General features: G+C 45.9%; 1 protein-coding gene across 2 annotated transcripts in view; it reads right to left on the reverse strand.

Annotated features, from left to right (window-relative positions):
- LOC146866754 (uncharacterized) overlaps window positions 1-24,649 on the reverse strand; it is a 102,912-nt gene that overhangs the window by 68,345 nt on the left and 9,918 nt on the right. For both annotated transcript variants that reach the window (XM_085601193.1, XM_085601199.1), the window contains exon 3: window positions 2,905-3,015. In XM_085601193.1, coding sequence (XP_085457319.1) covers window positions 2,905-3,015 — 111 coding nt within the window. The remainder of the gene's footprint in view (window positions 1-2,904; window positions 3,016-24,649) is intronic.

Below are 24,649 nucleotides of genomic sequence, written 5' to 3' on the forward strand. Positions count from 1 at the left end.
AATGCCTGCATGGACAAGTGAGTGGGTGAGTCTCTAGCTGTATGGGTTAGTGAGTGTGTAAGTGAGAGGCTGTATAGGTGACTGAGTGTGTTTATGGCTGGGTTGGTGAGTGAATGGATGCATCAGTAGTATATGGGTGAGTAACTATATATGTGAAAGGCAGTATAGGTAAGTGTATGTGTGAGAGAGAGATTGTGATAGAGGCTGTATGGGTGAGTGTGTGCTTGTGTCAGATATTGTATAGGTGAGTAAGTACATGGTAATATCTGCATGAATAAGTGAGTCTGTTTGTATCTGTATGGTTAAGTGGCTGTGTGATTGACTATATATGGGTGAGTGAGTAGATGTGTGAATAGCTCTAGGAGTGTGTGAGTGGCTGTATGGGTGAATTAGTGGATAGATCAGCAGCTGTATGAGTGAGCGAGTGGAAGTGTGTGCAGACCTATGACTTATCGAGTGGGTGTGTAAGTACTAGTATGGGTGTGTCAATGTTTTTGACAATGGTAGTGTGGAAGTTGGGAGTGGGTGTATTAATGGTTATATTGGGGGGTAAGAGGGTGCATCATCAGTGACGTCACTAACCATGTCATGAGTGATGTAATGAGTAAGGTCGTAAGCAGTGCATTGTGGGAGCACCAGTTATAGTTAGCTCAGCTAACTAGAACTGCTGAATTTCTCTGGTTTTGTATGAGTGAAATGTCAGCCTAACTATAACCTCCCAGTAACCTTTGGTTCTTCCAGTGAATTCAGTAAGAACCTTAGAAATATAGCAGTAATGTCATAAATTATGTTATAGAACATGTCATGAGTGATGTAATATGTGTGGCCACGAGCAGTGCATGGTGGGGTGCAAGTTATAGGTAGCACTGCTGACTATAGCTGGTGAATTTCTATGTTTTTTTTAAGTTCAAAACGTTAATGTTGTAACTGACATATTCACCTAACTATAACGTTACTTAAACCTCTGTTTTTTTTCAGTGAATTTCCAGTTTTTATTAACATAAAGTAATATTTTATTACTATGCATAAATACTACCATCCACCCTGCATGGACCGGACGTGCGGCAAACCACCAGACAACCAACCACACGCTGCGCACAGCCCTCAGCAGGAAGTTGGATACAGGGCCTGGCCAGTATCCAACCTGCGTGGAGGCTGTCGGCCCCCACCACCCCACACACAGCCAACCCCATGCCATGCACAGCATTTGGTAGAGCATGGCATGAGGTTAGCCGAAGGGTCTGGCTGCAAGACAGTCTTACATCCAGGTCCTGCTTCCAACTTCCCGCAGGCAAGCAACCCCACACTGAGCACAGCCTTAGGCCGTGCACTGCAGGGATTGGCCACAGGTTGACTTTCCGCCAGACCCTGTGATTAAACCCTCAGCAGGATGTCAACCTTACACAGTGCACAGCCTTTGGCGTATGTAGCATAGAGTTGGCCTTCGGGTCCGGGAGACCCCACCCTCTGGAGCCAAAACATATATAAACATATATATTAAAGGCGGGGGTGCAGCCAACTCCTCGACCCTTAATTGGTCCCGGGGACCCTATCCACTGGGTCTAATTCCAATAAAAAGAGGAGCGAGAGCACTTCCCCAAGTCTTAATAGGTCCTGGGGAAACCATCCCTTGGGGCCAAACACATTCAAAAAAGGGGTGAGAGCCATGCGGGCCCAGTCCCCGAGCCTTCTTCTACCCTGGAGATCCCATCCCCTGTGGCCTTAAAATCTAAGGGGGGTATGCAGCCCCCCACCCTAAGCCTTAATAAGCCCTGGGGACCCTGCAATTGAGCCGACCCCGTGTGATGGGGTCCCTGGAGCCATTAAGGGCTTACGGAGGCAGCCCGCACTGCCCCTTCTCCTTATTTAATGAATTGGGCCCAAAGAGGGAGGCTGCATTCCCCTTTCCCTAAATAATTTAATTGGCCCCCTGGGATGAGTTTCCTGGATTTAAATACGGTTTGGGGAGTGGGGCCACACACCCCACTCCCCTTAAGAAATGCATTGGGTCCCAGGAGATTGGGCCCCCAGGGCAAAACACAGCTTGGGGAGGAGGAGGGGGGCCAAGTGCCGCCCTCCCCTTAAGAAATGCATTGGGCCCCGGGGGATGGGATCTCTAGGGCCGCAAACGCCTCAGGGAGAGGGGCTGTGTGTCCCCTCCCCTTAAATATACATGCCCCAGACAGCCATTTTTATTTTTGCAGTAATACCACAATTTTCTCTCCATTTTGGCCCCAGAGGAAGGGGGGTCCCTCTGGGACCCCACATGGGATCTAAGGTGCAGAGTATCCCTACCATGACCCCTTATATCATTTTTTTTTTTAACTTAAGGACAGAAGACTAAGTCCCGAGTCCTGTAATTGCTTCCAGCATATTTTTCTCATGTTGCTGACAGCCAATCAGAGTGTCCGCTCCTGTGAAAGTCTTACTCCCACGGGAGCGAGATGGCCAGAAGTAAAAAAAAAAAAACAATTATGGGCTAATCAGAACGAGCTATTTCTAAATTGGCGCTCCCGCAAGACTACTGCAGGACTCGCTCGGAGGATCCAGATATACAAGTATTTTTGTTCCTTTATTTCTCAAAAACTACTCAACGGATTGACACCAAACCACAAAAAGCACAATCTGCGGGCCAAGATCTAGCTTCCCAACAAATTTGGTGTAATTCTGTTCAGTACTAAAGCAGTCTATGGGAAATGCATAGGGATTTTGGGGCTCCCCTTTAGTCTCGGCCTTGCTAGACAAAAGAGAGCACTTTTTGGGAAAGTTTCGTGAAAATTCATCAAACGGTGCCAAAGTTATTAGCAACACAAAAAACACATTCAGTATGGAAACGATTACCTAGTTAGAACTACCCAGTGTAAAAAAAATATAGAGATCTCTGCTTAAGTTCTGCTCACTTACTTGTGGACTGATGGCTACCACACCCTCTCCTGGAGTATTGATGGCTCCGGCAGCACACATTTTGCTTTTCATTGCCTCTCAAAGAAAAGATAGAGCTGGCAATCAGAGGACCTGTATTAAAAGCAAAAATAAAAGGAGGATGACTCTCCAGTTACCTGTAGAATGACGAAAAAACCCAGATGTTTTCTTGCAGTAGAACTCAATGAGTGGGCACGGCTCGGGGATATGTGCAGAAGAGTGCACTGTCCCCCTGCTAAATGCTTCAAGTACTAGGGAAACGGAAGAGCAGTAAATGTGAAATTAACAAAGCTCATAAGAGTCAATACCCAAAGGTGGCTGAGTACCTACGAAGGCTGGTCAGATAGTGCCCAACAAGGAATTTCGTCCTTTAAATGTCAATAAATTTAGTTCCAATGAGTTAGACAGCAACACATTACTTACGTGCCAAGGCTCTGTTCTCAAAGCATGTTATGCACCCGTGTCCATAATGAAGAATTCATATTAACTCTGTAAAATGGGTAAACTCAATTTCTGCTCCATAATTCTTGCATACCCCCTCCGTTTGCTGATTGCAAAGCCAGCGGTTCCACTTGTCAGACCTTCGCCCATCCTTGTGATTACAAAAGACATGGGATGAATGAATTCCATCGGTCACTGGTCATTCACTTCTCCACAGCACAAACAAGATGATTCCGGCAAAAGGTTCTGCCTGCATTTCAATGCAGTCTCAGTGAAACCTCTATTCGCTGCAGTGGAATTACATTGATGCATTTCATGCAAATATGCTTTATCATATTGCAGTGCTTGACAGAAAATGTGGAAGTTGATGTGTCCAGAAGTGATGCTATGAGTGGCACTGGCAAAGTACAACGAAGGAAGAAGCTTGCCGCTTCTCAATCTCCTCATAACAATTCTGCCCCCTTTCTACACCATTGTTCCTTCTACCCCTTCATAGTGGATAGAAGAAGGTATAAAGGCTACCGTATGAGTATGTGTGGTCATGTATATCCGGCGCGGTGCTGCCTGTGCTAGCTTGCCTGTTTCGTGTGCCATTGTGGGAAACGCTGGTGGTTTCATCTCGTTAGGAGAGAGGTAAGGCAGTGCCAATCAGATCCACAACTGACCTTTCTGTTCTACTGATCGGCCACTTCGAATGTAGCCAATCAGTAGAACAGAGGGGTCACTTGCCACCTCCCTGAGTTAGGCACTTAGGCATGTTTGTTTCGCAGCAGGATGGCACCACCACAGAATGTAAAGGGTATGTCACTGCTGCCGACAGCTCAAGATGGACCAGCGTCTAACTGGGACTGAGGGCCACATAATTTCTCTTGAACCAAAACACCCTTGCATCAAAGAGTGTCGCCAGACCTTACATGTGTGGGGCATTTTAGCAGCGTCTGGCCAGTCCTTATTTTAGTCCCCCTGCAATTGTACATGGGTGCCATCTTGCCTTATTTTTTAAATGATCAATGAGATGCGAGGGGGCCTGCGTACAGCCCATTGGAAAAGCTCAAACTGGCACTTTGTAATAGCTGTAAACAAAACCAAAAACACGTTTTGCTGTCTTTTATTAATTTAGCTCTATGAATCAGACTCCCGCCCTACACATCAAAGCCCAATGACGTGATCTATGGAGTAGCTCAAGGATCATATCTCTGCCCCACTCTGTTCAACATGTACATGGCACCACTCGCTAACATTATCAGAACCCACGGCATCTCTATTATTTCCTACACCAATGGCACCCAGCTCATTCTCTCCTCAATGTCTGACAAGTCCTCCACAACCAGATCCATCTTCATCAAATGCATGGTCTTGCGTAGCGGAACAGATGAAAAACAACTGCCTGAAACTCAATTTGGAGAAGACTGAAGTGCTAATTTCCGGGAACAATAACTCCCTCTGGGACTTCGCCTGGTGGCCATCAGAGCTTGGTCCCACCCCTATACCATTTAATCACGAAAGAAATCTGGGAACCATCTTAGACGATAAAATCAACATGGCCTCAGAGGTGAATGCAGTTAGCTCCTCCTGCTTTCACATACTACGCATCCTCAGGAAAATATTCACATGGATCCTCAAGGACAACAGACGTACAGTCACTCAAGCCCTAGCCACAAGCAGACTAGACTACAGAAATACACTCTAAGCTGGAATCTCCATCCAGAACACCACAGCTAGGCTCGTTCTGGGTCTTCAACGTCGCACACAGATCACGCCACACTGCAAAGAATTCCACTAGCTGCTGATCTACAAAAGCTGACAATTCAAACTCCTCATATTCATCACAAAAGAGCTGCTCCTAGTGTGATAACCCAAACGAGTTACAAGAACGTCGTAAGTGTGGGCATCTCACAAAAAGATACGGACTGGTCTCACACACCACCTGGTGTCATGCTTCATCATTGACCAGTCCTCGCCCTCCAAAACCTTCGTTTGATAGAGGGCGGGCATACACTTGACGACAAGGATGCACTTCTAAGTTCATTTTATTTGTGCTTTTATGGTCATCGACCGAAATAAAGCTATCAAAGGATTGAGTGGGGGCCCGTGACTATGTGAGTGAGGTTAAAAATCATTATAGTAATCAGTAGCAATTCTTTAATGTGAAATGAAAACTATATGATATTAAAATACAAGTGTGACGGTGATTGGGACGGTTATTGTTCCCAACCGTCTAGTGAATGGTCTAGTGGATGGTCGACATGTTTCTGCCTGGATGGCCCCGAAGGGTCCGTGGCATTCATCAGGACCTAGATAAGAAGAATAAAGGGCTCCGTTCTTACCAAATTTGGTAATGTGTAACCACTGCGGGAGTGTGGCATAAGTCACACTTCACCGTCTTAGAACTGCTTCCAATAGTGAAGCCCTAGTAATTTGGACAACTTGTCCCATGGGGGAAGGGGCGGAGGAGAAACCACAGTTGTGTTTCCTTGTAACTTGTGATCAATGCGTCCCGAAACCTATACGTCCGCTCCCGTCCAATCTATCCTATGCCGCAGATTGCTCTGCCAGCACCCACAGGCCTGCACAACACTGGCTCAAACGTTCAAAAGCAAGCCCATCCACAGGGTATCAAGTACCAAGGAACTTTTTGAAAGTTTCTTAGTAACGACACAATCTATTTTGAATCAAAAAAAGTTAAAAAATGTAGCGAATGCGTTTTTGGAAGTAGAACTAGCAAAGTATAATTATATTATTTATTTATTGTTCTCGGCATTTGCCATAAAACATACATTAAAATTCATACAGAAGCGGTTATAAACATAATATAACACCTCGTACATATTTAAAACATTACAAGGTATTCATAACGCTATACAATTAAAATCGATTACAGTCCCATTTCCCAACCACAATCCAAGTGCTCTAAATGAACATTGAAACTACATAGTAAATCTCTGGCTGCTCAGCTCTGTAACAGAGAGCTAGTGTCCATTTTGTTGGAAACGTTACCAGTGTTAAATAAAGGTGTAATGTGAAAACAGAATGCAAAAAAATATTTTGCCGAAATATAGACTTCCAATTATTTAAATATCTTAAATCAAATAAATCGAACTGCAGCGTATCCTACCATCAAGCACTTGGCCCCAAGTATGCTGGAGCTAAAGTTAAAGTTAGAATAATTAAATACTATTTTTCAAAGTTTATAACAGAACTATTAATAGCACTAATATTACTTAAGTCCTGACAAAAGAGAAAAGGATGAGTCAGGGAGTGATCAAGTGGTTTGTTTGCTGCCCACAGGATATATATGAAGCCAATGACATATCGTACAAGAAGCTGAAAGGGAAGATGTTTAAATATGCACGGTCTTTAATTTTGCCTTCTGTATAGTGAAATTAGTTTAACCAAGGTTTCTATAACATAGCACAGGCAGCGAATATGCAGCAGAAGTACAAGCCTCCTCAACACACACAAACAAACTAACAACACAGCCAGCAGGTGCCAGTGCAGCTCAACCTTGTGGGCGTTGGGACCGCCCTCCATATTTGTGGCCTATTTTATACCAATTGTGAATAATACTTAATTTTTCTCTAATAATATAATTTCATAAAAAAGGCTGACCCTCCCTAAAAGCAGCCTGGGGCACTGAATTCTATGGCTGGTGCAGGTGCATGGAGGTGTCTGCACCAGTCATCAGACAGATTTTCGAGGTGATGTCTTAGTCCTGGACTCAAGGCCCCAACATGCTCAGGTGCCACCTATTTAGTGACACACTGAAAGCTCACATGTAAATGTAGACCTTGGTGCGTTAAGCTTATGCACTGCGGTGCCTGAGGCTACACTTCAATCGGGCTGTCACCTCACCCTCTTCCATTTTATCACGTGGTGGGCGTGGTCAGAATTCTCATTCATCTCACCCCGCCCTATGTAGTGTTGGGAAGGGATTAGCTTAAAAAGCAAGAGGTTGAAGACTTGAGTCTGCACAGTGCATCAGGTTGGGTGGTGTGCAGCACAGGCACAAGCGTTCAGATTCTCGCTTAAGTGCTGATGGTGGGAAGGAGTGGTGTTCCTGCTGTTAGTCTATTCAGTAGCCAGAGGCTGAGAAGCAGCGCAGACACCTGAAGTAAGTTAAGAACATGTCTCTCGTTTATTTATTTTTATTTATTTAATGCGATTTTATGTAGCGCAAACTTTACCCAAATGTGTCTGAGCACTTTACAAAAGGACCAGTTACATTACATAAGGACTTCGGAGTACATGAGTTACATAAAAGATACAAACAGAAAAACTCTAAATTCACAAAAGAATGGTAGTAAATACATACTTCCACTACAGATACTAGTGGTTAGACTTGCATATATACAAGTTGAAAATTCACTCAAGAAAAAGATACAAACAGAAAAACTCTAAATTCACGTAAGAATGGTAGTAAGTACATACGTCTAACTACAGATACTAGTGGTTAGAGTTACATATATACAAGTTGCAAATCACTCAAGATTATATTTTAAAAAGAGATTAGGGTCGGACAATTACATATTACATATTTACAGAGCATGACATTCTTGCTGTCGTTCAGCCAGGCGTTCAGGTGGTGTTGCACTTAGGGGCGGTGGTCTTGGGTCCTTAGGGATCCCCGAGGTGGAGATGCCGTAGGAGTAGAAGGCTGGGTGGTGGTGGGCAGAAGCAGCATGCTGGATTCCCGGGCTGATGTTGAGGTCATGCTGGGCTCCATCTTGTGGAAGGAGGAGGACGCCCAGGGCAGGCAGATCTGTTCCATGAAGTCAGGTCTCCCGCCTGGCTCAAGCACCCGCAGTGAGGCCCCGGCAGGCCCAGCGCCCCAACTCCGCATTCAGGCCTCAGGGCTACCAGTCGGCTGCCAGGCTTGCTCCGACAGATCAAGGCCCCTCTAGGCCCACTAAAGTCCCCTCCCTCTCAGGCACGAGGGTGATCAGGCGGCCAAGAAGCCCCACCACGCTCAGCGCCTCGCAGGCAGACAATCCGGCGCCCGCATGGAAGTAGGCACTCCGGGACTTTTGCGTGTGTTGCCACGGCCAGAAAACACATCTCGGCTTCTGCCCGGCTGCTGCCCCTCCACGCCGTGAGTAAGATTCCCACACCAGCCAGCAGAATAAAGGTGGCCCGATAGCGTCCAGGAATGCAGGGTAATGTCTACAGGAGCACAGGATGGTGACGGATTTCACTAGGTGGAGGCCGGAGCTCAGGTGGACACGTCCACTCCGGCCTCCATGCTTCAACACACTTAAAGCCCTGGCATGTGGGTAGTAGTCGCTATACCAGGACCAAAGGACAATACAGTGTCACCAGACCACTCGTACTCCGATTAACAACATTCCCAGGACCGTAAAGGGCACTGGGCAACTCATAGCACCTTGAGGCCACTCTCATGTTTGGTGTGCTTGCGGATGAGAGTGCGTGAGTGGAAGCGAGTGAGCAGGGAAATGTATTTAAGAATAAGTCTGAGTGGAGGACAGTAAGTGTAACTAAGCCTGAGTGAGAGCGAGAGCGAGACAGATAATTAGTGAATGCAAGTGAGAGACAGTGAGAATGAGCGTGAGAGTGAATCTAAGTAAGCATGAATGAGTGAGTGTGTGTGTGTATGTTAGCTTGTGTGTCTACTGCTGGCCATAGCACACTGGCATAGTTCTTGGCTTACAGAGGCACTCATGTCAAATTGCTACCATACTGGAGGTATTCCATGGTGTTACAGGCACCCATGTCAAAATGCTGGCAATGGCACACTAGATGTAATTTTTGGCATAAGGGGTATCCATCGAAAAATGCTGTCAGCTTGGAGGTAATATCTGGCATAAAAGTAATCAATGGAAAAATTCTGTCTCTGGTGCATACTACAGATAATTCTTGGCATAAGGAGCACCCATGGCAAAATGCTAGCACGGGCATACTAGAGGTAGTTCATGGCATAAGAGTCATCCACGGCAAAATTCTGATAGTGGCAAATACTGGTATATTAGAGTTAATTTTTGCCCCTATGCGGTGCCCATGCCAGAATGCTGGTGCTAGCACATAAGAGTTCATTTTTGGCACATAGGGGGCAAAATGCTGGCTCTGACAGACTAATGGTAGTTTTTAGGTCTCGCCTTGCTATCGCGTAAGCGATCGCAAAGCGAGACTATTGTAAGGGGCTCCCAAAAGTGCTCCGAAAAGCGGATTGCATGGCGAGCACGCGCACAATCACGCGCATCGTGCCGCCATGCAATCCGTTTGGCATCGCACTTCAAAGGGTCCGCTCCCCCGCCTGGAATGCGCTCCCCCGCCCCCGCCAAGCTCGCGCGCCACGCTCCGCCGGGCTTGTCTTGTTTTTCCTTCTTTTTGTAATACTGCTTATTACAAGCCTGCTTCGCCTTCTAACTCTGCACCATAAATTGTTGTTTATGTACAAATGCTTTTCTCAACTCCCTTGCTCATTGCACTCCCAACTCCCCTCTCTGCATGCCTTGTTTTTAATTTTCTTTTTGCGTGCGTGCGCACACAACTCTCGGTGGCGGCCGCACGTCTTGCTCGCGATCACTTTCGCGTGCACCATTTGCTTGTTGTGAAAGTTCCTAGATTTCGGTAACAAATGACCCTGTTTGTAATACACATATTCAGAGAGTCACATTAATTTTTAACTCGAGAGGCTCTTTGAGCAGCAGAAGTTCTATCTGTTTATGCGGCCAGCATCGGCACATTAATCTCACGAAGCATTGAACTTTATTAATGGCGCCATGATATACCCGCATTATAACACACACGCACAAAGTCTTCATGATCCTGTAGGAATGCACGAGTCCTCAGTAATACTTATTTCAATTTTTGTTTAGTGCCAACTCGCCCTAAATACATTGGAGCGCTTTACATGAGCACCAGTTACGTTTCACAGGGATACATTCATTTTGGGTGGGCAGGGGGAGATTAAGTGATTTACCCAGGATCACAGGATGTTTTTTTGCCGGTTTATGACCCAAAGCTATTGGAGCTCTTTACATGAGCATCAGGTACGTTACACAAGGACAGATGTTGCGCAGGCGTTATTTCTACCCTTCCCCCAGTGCTCCCACATTGCAATCATTGTGCTTGTGCTTATTATGTTACAAATGACCAAGGTAAGGCTGACATTCTCCTTGCATGCAAAAGATCTCGTCTGACAGCCTTTTTTTCACTAATCAAGGAGCTTTGTGAAATCTCCACTTATGAAGATCCTCCGGCACAATTAAAATCACAACCAGTAGCTGTGAAGGGAAACACAAAACAAAAGGCATTACTAAACACTTTAACGTACAAGATATATGTGCACGCAAAATATGTTTTATAATATTCGCTTGTAAGCAGAGAACAGTTCGATTTATACCATGGACACTTCTCAACCAACACCAGGCACAGAAGATTACCTTTTGTTACCACGGCTGCCATCTGGACGGCGAAATGTCCAGATTTCTTAAATCGAGAGAAATTCGAAGTTTATGCAGCTGATCAATGTATGGAAACAACCGTTTGTTCCATAAGAGAAAGCATTATTTCCAGTTTGGAGTTTTGGCAGTGCCCATGATACACAGAAGGCATTCTTTGTTGTAGTTGTTCTTTAACCGCGGCTTAGCTTGAATGTTATCCAATTAAAGAAACCACGTGTAGAGTTTAAAGGGTTGGGACGGGAGGTGCCTCATGTCTCCTGTTACGCTGCAAAAGAACATGAATTGGGCTACTGCTGGCACCAGCAGCAAAGGCTAGATAGAACGTCTGTTCTGTTGCCATAATGCATACTAAGCACGGTTTAGCTTTTGTGCTTCAGATTAGCCATGCCAGGCAAGTAGAACATTATACCGGCACCAGGAAGGAGAGGAGGGTTAAGTAATGGAACAATTCACACTTTGCCTGTTGAAGAACCTGTTTTTATTATTATCGCGTTTCCACTGACGTGGTTTCATTTTATCTACTTTTCACGTCCAATCTTTTCTAGACTGCTGTAGTTACTTACCAAATTTAAACAAGCATTGACATAGCCAATAGGTGTCGCTTTTGGGACCTTATAAGTGTTTAGCCATGCAACAGTTGATGTTGTTGCACAAAGGATATTGTGCGGGATAACTAAACACTTATAAGGTCCCAAAAGCGAGACTTATTGGCTATGCCAATGCTTGTTTTAATGGAAGTCTCTCATTGTACACATATAACATTAATAGCAAAATGATTGCACTGGCATATTTTATGTAAATGTAGGCAGTGACTCACATGGTGCATGGGGGTACACCATGACCAAATGTTGCCCCTGGTAGAATGGAGGCAATTATTACCATATAGGTGGTACCTCCTGCACTTTTTCAATTAATGGGGCCAACTCCTGGGGAGCATCGGGCTTCATTCGGAAGGCACACACAGAAAATACCTTTTTTTGTGAAATTTGTGCTTTTAAATGCACTACTTCATACATTTCTTTCCAAGATTTCATCAGGAGGAGAACCCCGCATCCCCCCCAAACCCAACACCCAAACCCTCTTTTTGGGTTACATGCTGCACCTCACCACTTTCAAAGATCAACAGCTGCCTCCTGCAGGAGTGCACAGTTCTCATAGGTACAGAATAGGGAGCAGCAGTAAAAGCTTCCCTTACAGCGTGTGCGATTGTCTGGGTGGGATGGCGTTATGGTGTTTATTTTGTGAGACAGTTTATTGTGATGGCTTGTGTGAGTGTGATGTGTGTGCCAGTGTGCCCTTTCAAAGATCTGTGTGTGTGTCTGGGGGGGGGGGGTTAAAGGTGGTCCTCCAGGCTAGCATTCCCTTCAATAATTGCATTCAGCAGATGGATTCAATGAGCCTTCTTCATGTGGTTGTATGCCTGTAAACAGAATTATTCAAAATCAGCGCTGAGACACAACTGACTGAAAACAAATAACTCTTTACCAAGGTTTACAATGATCACCTATACAGAAAAAAAAGAAGTACAACATGGAAGCGACAGTGACAGAAAAGCACACAACCATAAGTTCAAGTGAATGGAATATTTTGAAAACTGCTGTTTTTACTGACATGAACTGATCTACGGAGATGAGCACATCACCTTCACTAGAAGGAGATTATTGAAAATTGATTGACAGGAAAAATGACTTCCTCCCTACTCTGCAGAGGAACACCATGAATGTGTCTAAAGAGACAACGACTCTGATTAGACTTCGCTGAGAATGCTGAAGATGAGTGGTTCTTAACCTTATGAGTCGTGTGGATCCCCACGTAATCATTGTTGCAATGATGGGATCCCCACTGAGTCATTACTTGAAGCCGGGGACCCTGGGCTAAACATTTTTTATGATCTTTAATTTTCTAACCAGTTGCAGATTCCCTGAGTAGGCTTTGCGGATCCCCAGGAGCCCGCAGACCACAGGTTAAGAACCACTGCTGTAGTCCAATCATAGAAGACAAGAGTGCCGCTCGGGCCTACAGAATACCACTCACTGATCAGACAAGAAAAGTATTACAGCTGCATCTTCTTGAAAGTACTGTAAAGTGATCAGAGGAGACAACCATTTATCTTCAGCATGCAAAAATACCGCTTATTGAACAGAGCAAACAATCACCTTGCCCTCCTCTGCAAAACACAACTGATTAATAAGAGGAGAAAATCAAGTCTACTTGCAACTGCAAGATAATACCATATCACTCACAGAAGAAAATCGCTTATCACTGGCCCGCGTAGGGAACATCACAAATTGATCAGAAAATACAATCACTTCACAATGGTCTGCAAGTGAACACCAAATATTAGAAGGAGGAAACCACTCATCTGATCTGTAGATGAATACTTTAAAATAATTAGAGGAGACAACCGCTCTCCTGACATACAGGAAAATACTACATATTGATCAGATGTAGCAATCAGTTTGTGTCCTGTAAAGAACATTACAAATTCATTAGGGATACTCAAAGTATAATGGCCTGGGGAGGTGCATCACATATTGATCAATATGACAATCACTGAACTATGGCATGACTACAGCACAAATTGTATAGAGCAGACAATCACGACACTCAACCAGCAGAGGTAATGGGGTTGAGAAGCAGGTTTTGGTCTAAGGTAGTCCATATATTCACCACACAGTTCTGTTCTGTTAGTAGAGCAGAAGGGCTATCATGTCATTGAAGGGTGTTTTGAAAGGTCCTGAGAGAACTCAGCCTGTCACTCAACAGTGTTGATTGGAGAACGGAGCTCTAAGCAGGGGGAGCCCAGTACGATAACCAGGGAGGCCGAAGAAAAATCTTGTCCAATACCGGGCTACTTTTGTAATCCGAAAGTGAAATAGATCAATCTGTTTTCAAAGGTAGTTGAACAGAGAGTTGACCTGAGCCTGAGGGAGAAGGTATTGCTCTTTAAAGGAGGCTAGGAATGGGATAGGCCTCAGGGAGCACATCCTGTCCTACTGGAATGGTGAGGGCAGATGCTGTACACGGACCGAGGGAGCTCAACCTATCACAGGAGGGTGCAGATGAGGGAGAGCACATAGTTTCAATCGTTCAGTCCATCACCTGGGAGTAATTGACTGAGAGCATCACATGGCCAAATGGAGTCCAGCATGTCATCACAGAATGGAGATAGGATAGCGGCAGGAGGGCTTGGTCTAGCAAAGTTCAGATTGATACCTGAAAGAGGTGATGCAAGATAATGCACATAGCCTAATAAAGCTCAGCCTGTCACCCAAAGGTGCCAATAAGACAGCACAGAGACTGAGTGATCTCAGCCCATCACTCAATTGTATTGCTAATTAAAGCACAGAGCAAAAAGGAACTCGGCATGCCACCAAACCGAAGCCACCAGATGCTTTTTGTTTTGATGGGAGGCAAGATGGCGACACCCTAGTGCGACTCTGCTGACCTTGAGCCTTTATCCAGCATTTAATCCAACATTCAGCCCCTATACCTTTTGCAAAAGAACACCCAGGCATGTCAGAAACCTATTCAATAATGCTGGCTGAGAAATCAGCTGCTGAAACTAAGAACTAAACTAAATAGAGCCCGCAACTGATGTGCTGAGCGTGAGGCCGCCAAGCCCAAAATGGCGAGCGGGTGAGGCGATGCAGCGACTATCGGACTCCCGTAACCCTGCCACACCGACATTAAGTAACCTTAGTAAGCACATCTATGATAAGCACTGCTAACCGACAAATGCGCAAATGCCAGGGGCAGGAAAGGCACCAGTCACTACCCGAGTGGGTGAGGTAACTGTGAAGCCGCGGTGCTCCTGCTAACCTTGAGCAACATCGCCTCTCTGTCAGAGCAGTCTGGTGCGACCCAAACGACCCCAACCTGCAAAAACCTGTGGCCAGCTGAGAATACATCGCGCTAACGATATGCCATCCAGGGCAACAGATTCCCTATTAGGTGTGCAGCAGAGCTATTCGGCAAGAGCAATTGGAAACCATTATCAGGCCCAAGAACCCCTGGTGAGAAGCAATGCACAAGAGCGGAGGTCACGGCTGCAGAGTGGGCCCTTGGGGGCCCGTGAAGACCATGAGAATGCAGGCTTGTGGCAGAGGAGATGCCCTTTGCCCCCCCGCTTTACCCTCCTGTATGTGGGCAGTGTTGGAAGCCCTTCCTGCACCTTAAATTGTTGAAGGAACTGCGACGGATGCATACGGGAGCACTTGATGATCATAGTACCAGTATCCTAGCCTAGCCAAAATAGCAGGATCTACTAAACTGTTAAAATATGGGGTCGGAATGATTGTATTAACAACATGAATAATGTACCATAACTGAGATGTGTTTTGCTACATGTGGAAATTGATGGCATTTTAGCATGTGGTGCCCAAGAGCCGCGACCAGCCCTCGTTCACAGAAATGGTAAGCCGCTCCTTGCTAATGCTCAAAATAGGGACCACTGCTCACACCTGCGACTGGCCTGAGGAATGCCCGTGAACGTGCTCAGTAAGGACTCGAGATAGGTGCTCTTATCGAGGCACAGTGCAGGCAGTGTCCCGAAAGCTTCTCCCACACCCAACGACTGTCCAGCCTGCCAACCGCTCTTGCGGCTGGGCAATAGACTGACTACGGCAGTAGATGACATATAGCAGGGAGACAATAAAGCAGGTGAGTGCGCCTATCTAGACCCTGCCCTGGCTGCACCTTGATAGCAGTCCCCGGTCCCATGGACTTAGCAGGAGGCTGACGCCCTACTCACCACCACTCCAGATCATAATTGCCGCTCCGCCAGCCCATATGCACAGAGGCGTCACTGGCCCCCAAAGCGGTACTGGCCAGCTGCATGTGCACATCAGCGAGAGCCGCCCTGCACAACGTTCGACAGCCTCCAGCGCTGAACCCGTCACTTTTTGTCCCACCCACATTGCTGGCAATCACGTTGCTTCTATCTGTCGCCACGTAGGCCGATGCCAATTCTCAGCGGCGGGAGCACTCTTCTCTAGGAAGGTTTTGCCTGACAGGGACCTGCTTTCCATTTTGAGATACCTCCCGCCTTCCTTGACATAAGGGATCTCTTCACAAAATGGCACCAGCAGTGAAACAAATCACAGCCTCAATGAAAGAAAAGAAGGACTTCCCACTCAATATGAAAGCTGGATATACCAAGCATTGAATAAGAACAGCCATCTTGCAATGGCCCAAGTACTATTTCAAGCCAACCTCCGCCACTCGCCTCTACTATGAGGAACCCTCCCTATCATAATTAATAAAAGGTGGAACTACACTCTCCTTACCCCATAGCCCCTACAAAGGCAGTTAACTAACATCTACCACAATTTCAAGATGCGCTGGACGTCTGTGGTCAACCATTAATCCTAATTTACCATATTCTGCTTGACACCCCCTGACCATGCTGTGATGCCTTACTACGATACGCCACCGCACTGCACCCCTGACCAAACTAAGATGCCTTACCACACAACACTGCGGTCCTGCTCCCCTCTACACCTCCTGCCCTCCTGGAAACTCACAGTCCATACTCCTTCTCCATCACCCTCCCCCCAAACTTTCTACCACAGCAGCCAAAAACGTCAAACATAAACTGATTAAGCAACACCCTGAAGTACTCATCACGGACTTCTACCACAATGCTAATAAAGGAGCTGAGAGAATGGACCTCATCTTTTTCACTACCCGTCCTGCGCAATGGACAGCAACCCTAGCATAATACCTGCACATTATTGAAGCCATTAACACCTCACCTTAGACGTAAATTAACATTCTCTAACTCACCCATGTTTAAAAGCAAAGCCACCGCAACCATCTTCAAAAATGGGAATCATATTACAAGCCAATAACGACACCTTACGCACTTCTGAATCTATATTCCCTGTGAGAATCTTGGCCTGATATATACTGTCCACTAGTTATAGTGGGCACCTTGTATTAGTCCAAACAACCCCTTATTGGTTATAGGGTAAAGACATCTTTTATTGAAAGCTATCCTAGTGGTAGCTATGGAGAGCAGCCTTCAGGCTAAGTCTTGAAGGAATGTAAAGCAGCTTGTTTAACCAGTCTATAATCTCTTGAGTCACCAAATGAAAGATATCCACACCAGGTATATATATAAAATATATGTATTTATTATTAAACACACCCTCCTAGTCTCTTTATCAGACTAGAGGTCAAAACACATTAGTTACACTTCAATAATCACAGTAAAATAGCACAAATACACGTCAGGCCCTAGGGGGAGCCAAACCATATACTAAAATAGTGGTATAAGAACCACGACTTAACTAGACACAAGGCCTAGAGCCTGTAGAATCACTGGGACCCCAAGGAACCACCCAAAGTAGTGTCACAGGGGACCCACGGGGGCCGAGTGAAGTGTGTGAACACAGCCGCGAGCTCCCATTAGCTTTTATAGGGAAAGTCGCAGTTAGATTTTTAAAGATTAGGGACACTTAGATATGAGCCAGGACCAAACCCTTTTGGACTTAGGAAGTTCTAGGCCTAGCACCCACGGAAGCACCGGAGTACTCGAGTTACCTCACCCAGGGAAGCCAGGTGCATAAGTGTAGGGTCACGTCGTCGATTTCAATGGGAGCTGATAAAGGATGCTGCTGCCGTGAAGATGCGAAGTGGCCGAAGAGATCCAAGCCTGCATCGAAGAGGAGAAGAAACTGAAAGCAGAGGGGACAGAGTCTGGATCACTAGCCAGTGACCAGGAAGGCGATGGACAGATGCCCACCGATGTCAGGTGATTTCAGGTGAAAGAGGTGAAGCTTGACTCTTCAGCCACGAGGACCAGGAGGCGTCGAGGATGACCAGGAGCTTGATTCGAGCTGACCCACGAAGGATGTCGAGTGCTGCGGCGTCAGTGCCCGGATTGGACACAACAAGCCTTGGCAACAGCAACCCACGCAGAAACGAGAAAGATGCTTCGGTGCAGTCCAGCAAGGTCTGTGGGACTCACCACTTGGTAGGGAGTCGGGGCACGTCTGGAGCAACCAGGGAAGCCCATGGAAATTCAAAGTTGCCCCCTCAGGGACCCACCAGTCAACGGACCAGGGATCACGAAGGGACCTTGAGACGAAACACAAAATGGAGGCCCACGGGTCACTCGGAATGACAATCTTCGGTGGATTCAGTGCTCGAGGTGAGGGCTACAAGTCAGCCCAAGCACGACTTCAAGAGAAGTCAATGCGCTTGCAGAAATGCACGGTGACCAGGAGTTCCGGTTCCACGCTACTCACGAGGGCTGCGGGTCACACCTCCCTGTGACAGGAAACCTATTGCCCAGGCCTCCCCTGCTGGAGTTTCGGTCAGCAGTAGGAGGTCAGACTTGTGTCTGTGGCTGCAGCATCCCTTTTGTGATGCCTGGGCTCTATTAAGTTTCTACCGGGTATACCAGTGCTGTCATGTCTCTCCCTCTAGAAGGGTGGGATCATACTCCCACACCAGTTACTGGTATGGGGGTATGATTCCAAGGTGTTTGACACCAAGCACAACAAGTTTCTGTGCAGCCAGTCCAAGTTAGCATTTACCGTTGGGTTATAATGCACTTAAGAGTATATGGTCAGGCTGCACTACTGACAACCCTGGAGAAGAGATTCCGAAGGCTGCAGAGGGGCTCAGCTCATGCCTGGGCACCCCCTCACATATAATCCAGCACCCTGCCTTTAGGATTGATAAGGCCTGCCATAGAGGTGACTGATAGGTTTGTATGTGCAGTATATGGTGAGATATAGTGAACCTATATCTCTGTAAGGGGTGCATGCACCACCTTACCCAGGCTGCAGTAGCAGACCTGTGGTGTCATTTTGGGTGGCTTTCCAGGGGTGGCATAATACATGCTTCAGCCCCTGGTAGGCCTCTGGGGTACCTATGCCCTGGGTACATAGTATACCATATACTAGGGACTTATAAGGGCACCTCAAATCCAATCTGAACTGTACCTAAAGTACATGGAATCATTTTAGAGAGGAAGCAGCTAGGCTGGGGCCTTGAATAGCAGGGTCCCAGCCAGACTTAAGTCGAAAAACAGTGAAACACCAGCAAAAGGTGGGGGTAAACATGTGAAGCAGATCCTACTCTCCTACATTCCCATGCTAAAAAATGTCATCTCAAGGCTGCAAATCTACTCCCCCTTTAGCCACTCTCCCCCACAGAACACAAAACAAAATAAAACATTCCTGAGTCACACCACGAACCCCACTCTCTGCCCTGCCACTCACTCTCACCTCACTGAAACATTCACGTCTCACACCACAAATTCTGCTCACTCCCTCACTGTACACCTTACCCCCACCCCAATAAGGATAGAACCCAATAGAACAGGGAAGTCACTGATACGCATGACTACCTCTAGTAAATATGATGGACCCACCAACTAGCTCTTATCACAACACCAGCTTAGGTCAGGTCACCTCCGTTAATCCCCCCTCCCAACCCTCCCCAAACTCTAACCCACTCCCCCTCGCAGTCCTCAGTCCCTCTCTCTCAGACGTCTCAGGATGTAAACAAAGCTGCCCATGACCCCAACCCTCACTGCCTACCCTCTGCACACACCAATACATTGAGGACACGGTCCCAAACGGACAGACCTGATTCACGCACCAGCCCCACTTCTATTAAAAAAGAACTAAGCAACACCTCTAACTGCTACCCCATTGAGTGCCTGACTACAGTTTACACAGGCATGCACTCAAGGACTCGGATCAACCCCACCTCCCACAAAATAAAGCAACTCTCCGATTCAGGGACACAAACTAGAGACAGCCCCCTGCACAACAAGAAACAACCCACCTGCACTTCCTCCACGCAAAAGCCAATGTTCATGCACAAACTAAATGAGCGACTAAAGTGCATAGAGAACCAACTAGAAAGACTACTACAAGAGCTCAACCTAATCACAAAAAACCTAAACATGGGTTTAATTCCCACTCAGCACCCTCACTGTCCCTTACACGCAACAGCACACAAATCTTTAGCAGAGCGGAGACACAACCAGGCAGCTGGACCACAACACCCCTCAACAGCAAAGCCCTGAGGCCTAAAAGAACAAGACCCATCCTGTCACTGAGGGAGGTGGAGGAGCTAGCCAAATCCTACAGGCCGACATATAATAGGCACAACACCTCATCAAAAATCCAGGTTATCATGGGACTAGGAAGAAACCCCACACCAAAATCAACCACTAGATTGCCAGAGCATCTTGTCAATGTCCCACTGACCTCTTCCCCCCCAAAATCTAACTGACCTCAGAGCGAACAAATGCATGCTCATAAACTGCAGATCATCAACCAGATATGCAAGAGAAATAGCAGAAACAATCTAAAATCACAAAGTTGATATTGCATTCATTACATAAACATGGCTAAATGATTCCTCCTATCCGATCATAGACATGCTAGTTCCATCAGGATTCTCATTCATCAGGAAAGACAGAAAGGAGGTGGAAGCATCGCCATTATTTATATAACAAAGAAATGGCATCAATGTGAGTGCAGCAGACACCATCTTCAACAGTACATTCGAACATTTCAGCTTCCACATAAGGATGAAAGGCAACATAACAATGAACTATCACCTCCTCTACCACCCACCGGTTGACACACTATCGTTTGGCGAATACCTAGCAGATTTGATTGCACACTGCTCATTCTCAAATTCCAACAACATCATCCTAGATGACCACAACCTTCACTGGAATGATCAAACCAACACCCTAATCCAATCCCTCAACCACCTATTACTCAGTAACAACCTGTCACCGCATTGCAAAGGTAGCACCCACATTAAAGGCGCAGCCCTGGACGTCATCATAGCTCAGTAAGATGTACTAACTATTGACAACATCCTCCCTGTCGACTGGTCAGATCATCACCTCCTCTTTTTTCACATCATGGCATCTCCCCTTCCAGCTCGAACGCAAAAAACCCTCCAATGGAAGAAAAACATTAGACAAGTTCCGCTACAAGACCTTAAAGAAGAAATGGCGTCTCTACTGCCCCCCTCCTCAGAAAACCTCTCAACAGCTGAACTCACCACCCACTACAACTCACTAATGTCCTTCATCCTGGACCAAGGAGCACCACTGAAACTGAAAAAGGTGAGAAACACTCCCTCGAGAGCCTGGTTCAACAAATACCTAAACACTGAAAAAAGACAGCTCAAAGAAGCCAAAAGACTCTGACGAACAAATCTATCCACAGCACACCTGGACCAGCTCAGGAGGGAATGCAAAAACTAAAAAAAAACACATTATGAATGAAAAAGCCTCCTTCTTGCGCAACTCTCTCGATAAGGGCAAAAACCACCCAAAAGAGCTCTTTAATATCATCAATCAACAAACCTCCAAGCCCGTCATTAAAAACCTCCCCTCTCACTCCTCACCCTCCTTAGCAACGATCACCCCTCAGGGCAACATCAAAAGCATCCAAACCCCAGGGTCCCACATAAACCAGAGAAGCTGGAAGATTTTCAACCCACTCACGGAGGAAGACATATTTTCTCTGCAGGCTACATGCAAACCCTCCTCCAACTTTGAGGACCCACTCCCAGCCTCCATGGCCAAAACCAAGCCCTAACACCTCTCTGGACTAAGATAATAAACAGCTCCCTGAAAATTCGAGTAATGCCAGTCTGCTTCAAACTCTGTCAAGTCACGCCAAGAATCAAATAACGGGAGCAGACCCGAACTACCTCAATAAGTTCAGACCAGTTTCCAATCTCCCCTTCCTAGCCAAAACTCTAGAGAGATGCGTTCTCACAGAGCTTGACCAACACATCAAAAACAACAATCTCCTGGACCTCCACCAATCGGGCTTCAGAAAAGGATGCAGCACGGAAGCAGCCATTCTGAAAATAGTAGATGACCTTTACAGCCCCTGCCTGTTTATTCTCCTAGACCTATTGGCGGCCTTCGACACAGTCGACCACAAGCTCTTCTTGGATTCCCTTAAAAAAAGTCATTGGTGCGGTTGGAGTGGTTTTACACTGGTTTGCATCCTTTATACATAACTACGATCAAAACTTTTAAAAAGACAATCAGACCTCGGATAATACTGCAATAATCCCAGGGGTCCCCTAAGGCTCTGTCCTCTTACATGGAACCTCTCACCGCCATCCTCAACCAAGCTAAAATCCCCTTCCATTTAGAAGTGGATGACACCCAGCTCTACATGGGAATCTCCTCATTTGAAGACATTCACTGATTAAATGCCACCCTCAAAGAAGTCCAACACTGGTTATCTCGCAACCACCTAAAGCTCAACCAAGACAAGACAGAAATTCTACTCATATCACATACAGAGCAGCCCGCCCAGATGCTAGAACGGATAAAATCCATTGACGCTCTCACTAGCCGACTCTGTCAAATCTCCAGGGTTCACTCTGTACATCAAACTGACCATGAAAGTTCATATTAAGTACAATGCGAAGGGTGCCTTCTACAACCTGAAACTTCTGAACAAAATCAAACCCTACCTACCGTAGGAAGATCTAAAATCTGCCTCACAAGCGCTGATGCTGTTGTGGTTAGACTACCGGAATGCCAGTCTCACAAATCCCACTTTGCGCCCTTCAGAACCACTCTCAACGCAGCAGCCAGAATGGTCAGAAGAATCGAAAAATCCAACCGCATCTCCCCAGCCTTGAAAGACCTGAGATGGCTCCTGATTGAAGCTCAATGCAGCTTTAAAACAACCTGTCTTACCCACAAAGCCCTACACACCAGAAAACCAGCCTACCTCACCTCCAAGCTCAAAAGGGCAGGACAGAAAATAAACCTCAGAAGCTCAAACACCATGCTCCTCATCCCGCCCAAAGCCCACAAACAAAAAACTCTGGCTCACTCTTTTTCAAGCAATGCCCCAAAAATCTGGAACTACATACCAATAAATATCAGGACCAACTCCTCCTTCCCATGCTTCAAGAGACAGTTAAAAAGAGCTCTTAATGAACTGGCATCTCAAATAGTTGATCATTAACCGCTCAATGAAACAACATCTCCACGTTCAGATCTCCTTGAACCTCCCCCACAACTTCTCCTCTCCTGTACTCAACCACTGACTTGACTTGATGTGATCTGAGTTGATTTATCTCGTTACCTTGAGGTTAAACATTCACAGAGTTGTTATATCTTGTTACCTTGATGTAAAGATTTTGCGCTCTGAAACCTTTGGTCCTGCTAGCGCTATATAAAACTTGTAAAATAAATAAATAAAAGCTGATAGGAGGTCAGCTTGTCATATGGGTGTGGGTGCTGATGGATGACCTTGATGTCAGGACAGTGATTCCCAGAGGGTTAATATGGGAAGCAAGATTGTGCCAGAGTGTGATGAGGCTGTCTCTCAGAGGGGCTGATGGGACGAAGCTTGGAGAAACTCAGCCTGTCACATAAAGTGCCTAAAGGAGAAGTGGACAGAATCTCATAGACATGATAACTCATTTGGTTAGTTCTGTCTTTTTAGCTCATAACACTTTGCACACCAAGGTTTTTGATTCCATGCCTGCAATTTTAAAAGAGAAACTATAGTCCTAGAATGGAAGAAATTGTTGGTTAAAATGCCAGGGAAAGGTATTGTGGTTGCTATGTGGCTGCCTGGCAGCTATGTGAGTATAGGCTTTAGATAAGAAGTCGAAGGGTGATAGCTCTATATTTATGTGGTAAGATTGACGCAGTAAAATATGGGGTAAGAGGTTAGTTAGTGTTGTAGGGTAGAGGTTGTCCTTTGATGATAACTTAACCAACAGGTGGGTGATCCAGCAACAGTAGGCTGACATTTACAATTCTAAAACATTGAGGGTTTCTAAAGCAAGCAGAAATGTGAACTCAACTGTTTTGGGGAGTATTAACAGCTAATAATTTCCACTCTGTACAAAAAGGGTGCCAGCAACACATGCCATGGGGGAAGAGGGGGGAGGGTAGCTACAGAGAAGCTTTAGCCCTGGGGGGATGGGTGACAGGGGGATGTGGCGGGCACTAGTGTCAAGCACCGCTGCTGCATCTGTTACGTGGGGCCGACCCTGAACATACCTACACTGCTAGCAAGCTGTTTGTACAGAGTGCCCAGTTCTGTACCTCAAATTAAGTTTAGAGATCACAAGGTAGCAATGATGACATTTTTACAGGGCATATTTGGAGCCAGTCTTTTTAGAGTCTGGGATTGTGACCTTATGCATTGTAAGAAATACTGCGTACTGATCATTACTGTAACTAAGGAAGTCGTTTTGTTCACTGCTTTGTATATAAGATGTGGCATGTCCCATTCGATAAACTGTACGTAAAAATCGCATATACATTGGAGTCAGGATGGTTGCAGTCAGTGGTTCTGGAACAATTTTCCGAGTGGGGTTGCTGCCATGAATGTTACATCACTGAACTCATAGGGATTCTGAAACATCCAGAATCACACAAAGAACAAGTGTTGCAAATGAGCCACGCCAATTCAGCAAGAGAGTGATAAGGGTGTAGTATGTAGCTGGTGTTGCTTTTAGGAGCACACTGTCATACATTTAGTACTAAAGCATGGTGTGGTAGCACACAGTCATTTACAGACAGCAAATTTTTCCATTGAATGCACCAAAACATTTGCACAAGCATGCCATTTTACTGCTAAAACTATATAATGCACAAACAATAAAGTGTAGAAGTTAGGTTTCAGTGAATATTTGTCATCTGTACATCACCAAGTAAACTATCTTGATTTGTTCTAATCCAAATAAAATCTTATTGTCTGTCATACTCCAGAATGAGAAAATCTTGCTTCATTTTTGCTTGTCTAACTGTTTATTTTGAAATATTTGTACAGTTCATTTATTGGTATTTAAATTTTGTTGTGTGTTAGAAGGAAACAACATCC

Source organism: Triturus cristatus, chromosome 1_2 (genome assembly GCF_964204655.1).
Source record: "Triturus cristatus chromosome 1_2, aTriCri1.1, whole genome shotgun sequence".
NCBI classification, from domain to species: domain Eukaryota; kingdom Metazoa; phylum Chordata; class Amphibia; order Caudata; family Salamandridae; genus Triturus; species Triturus cristatus.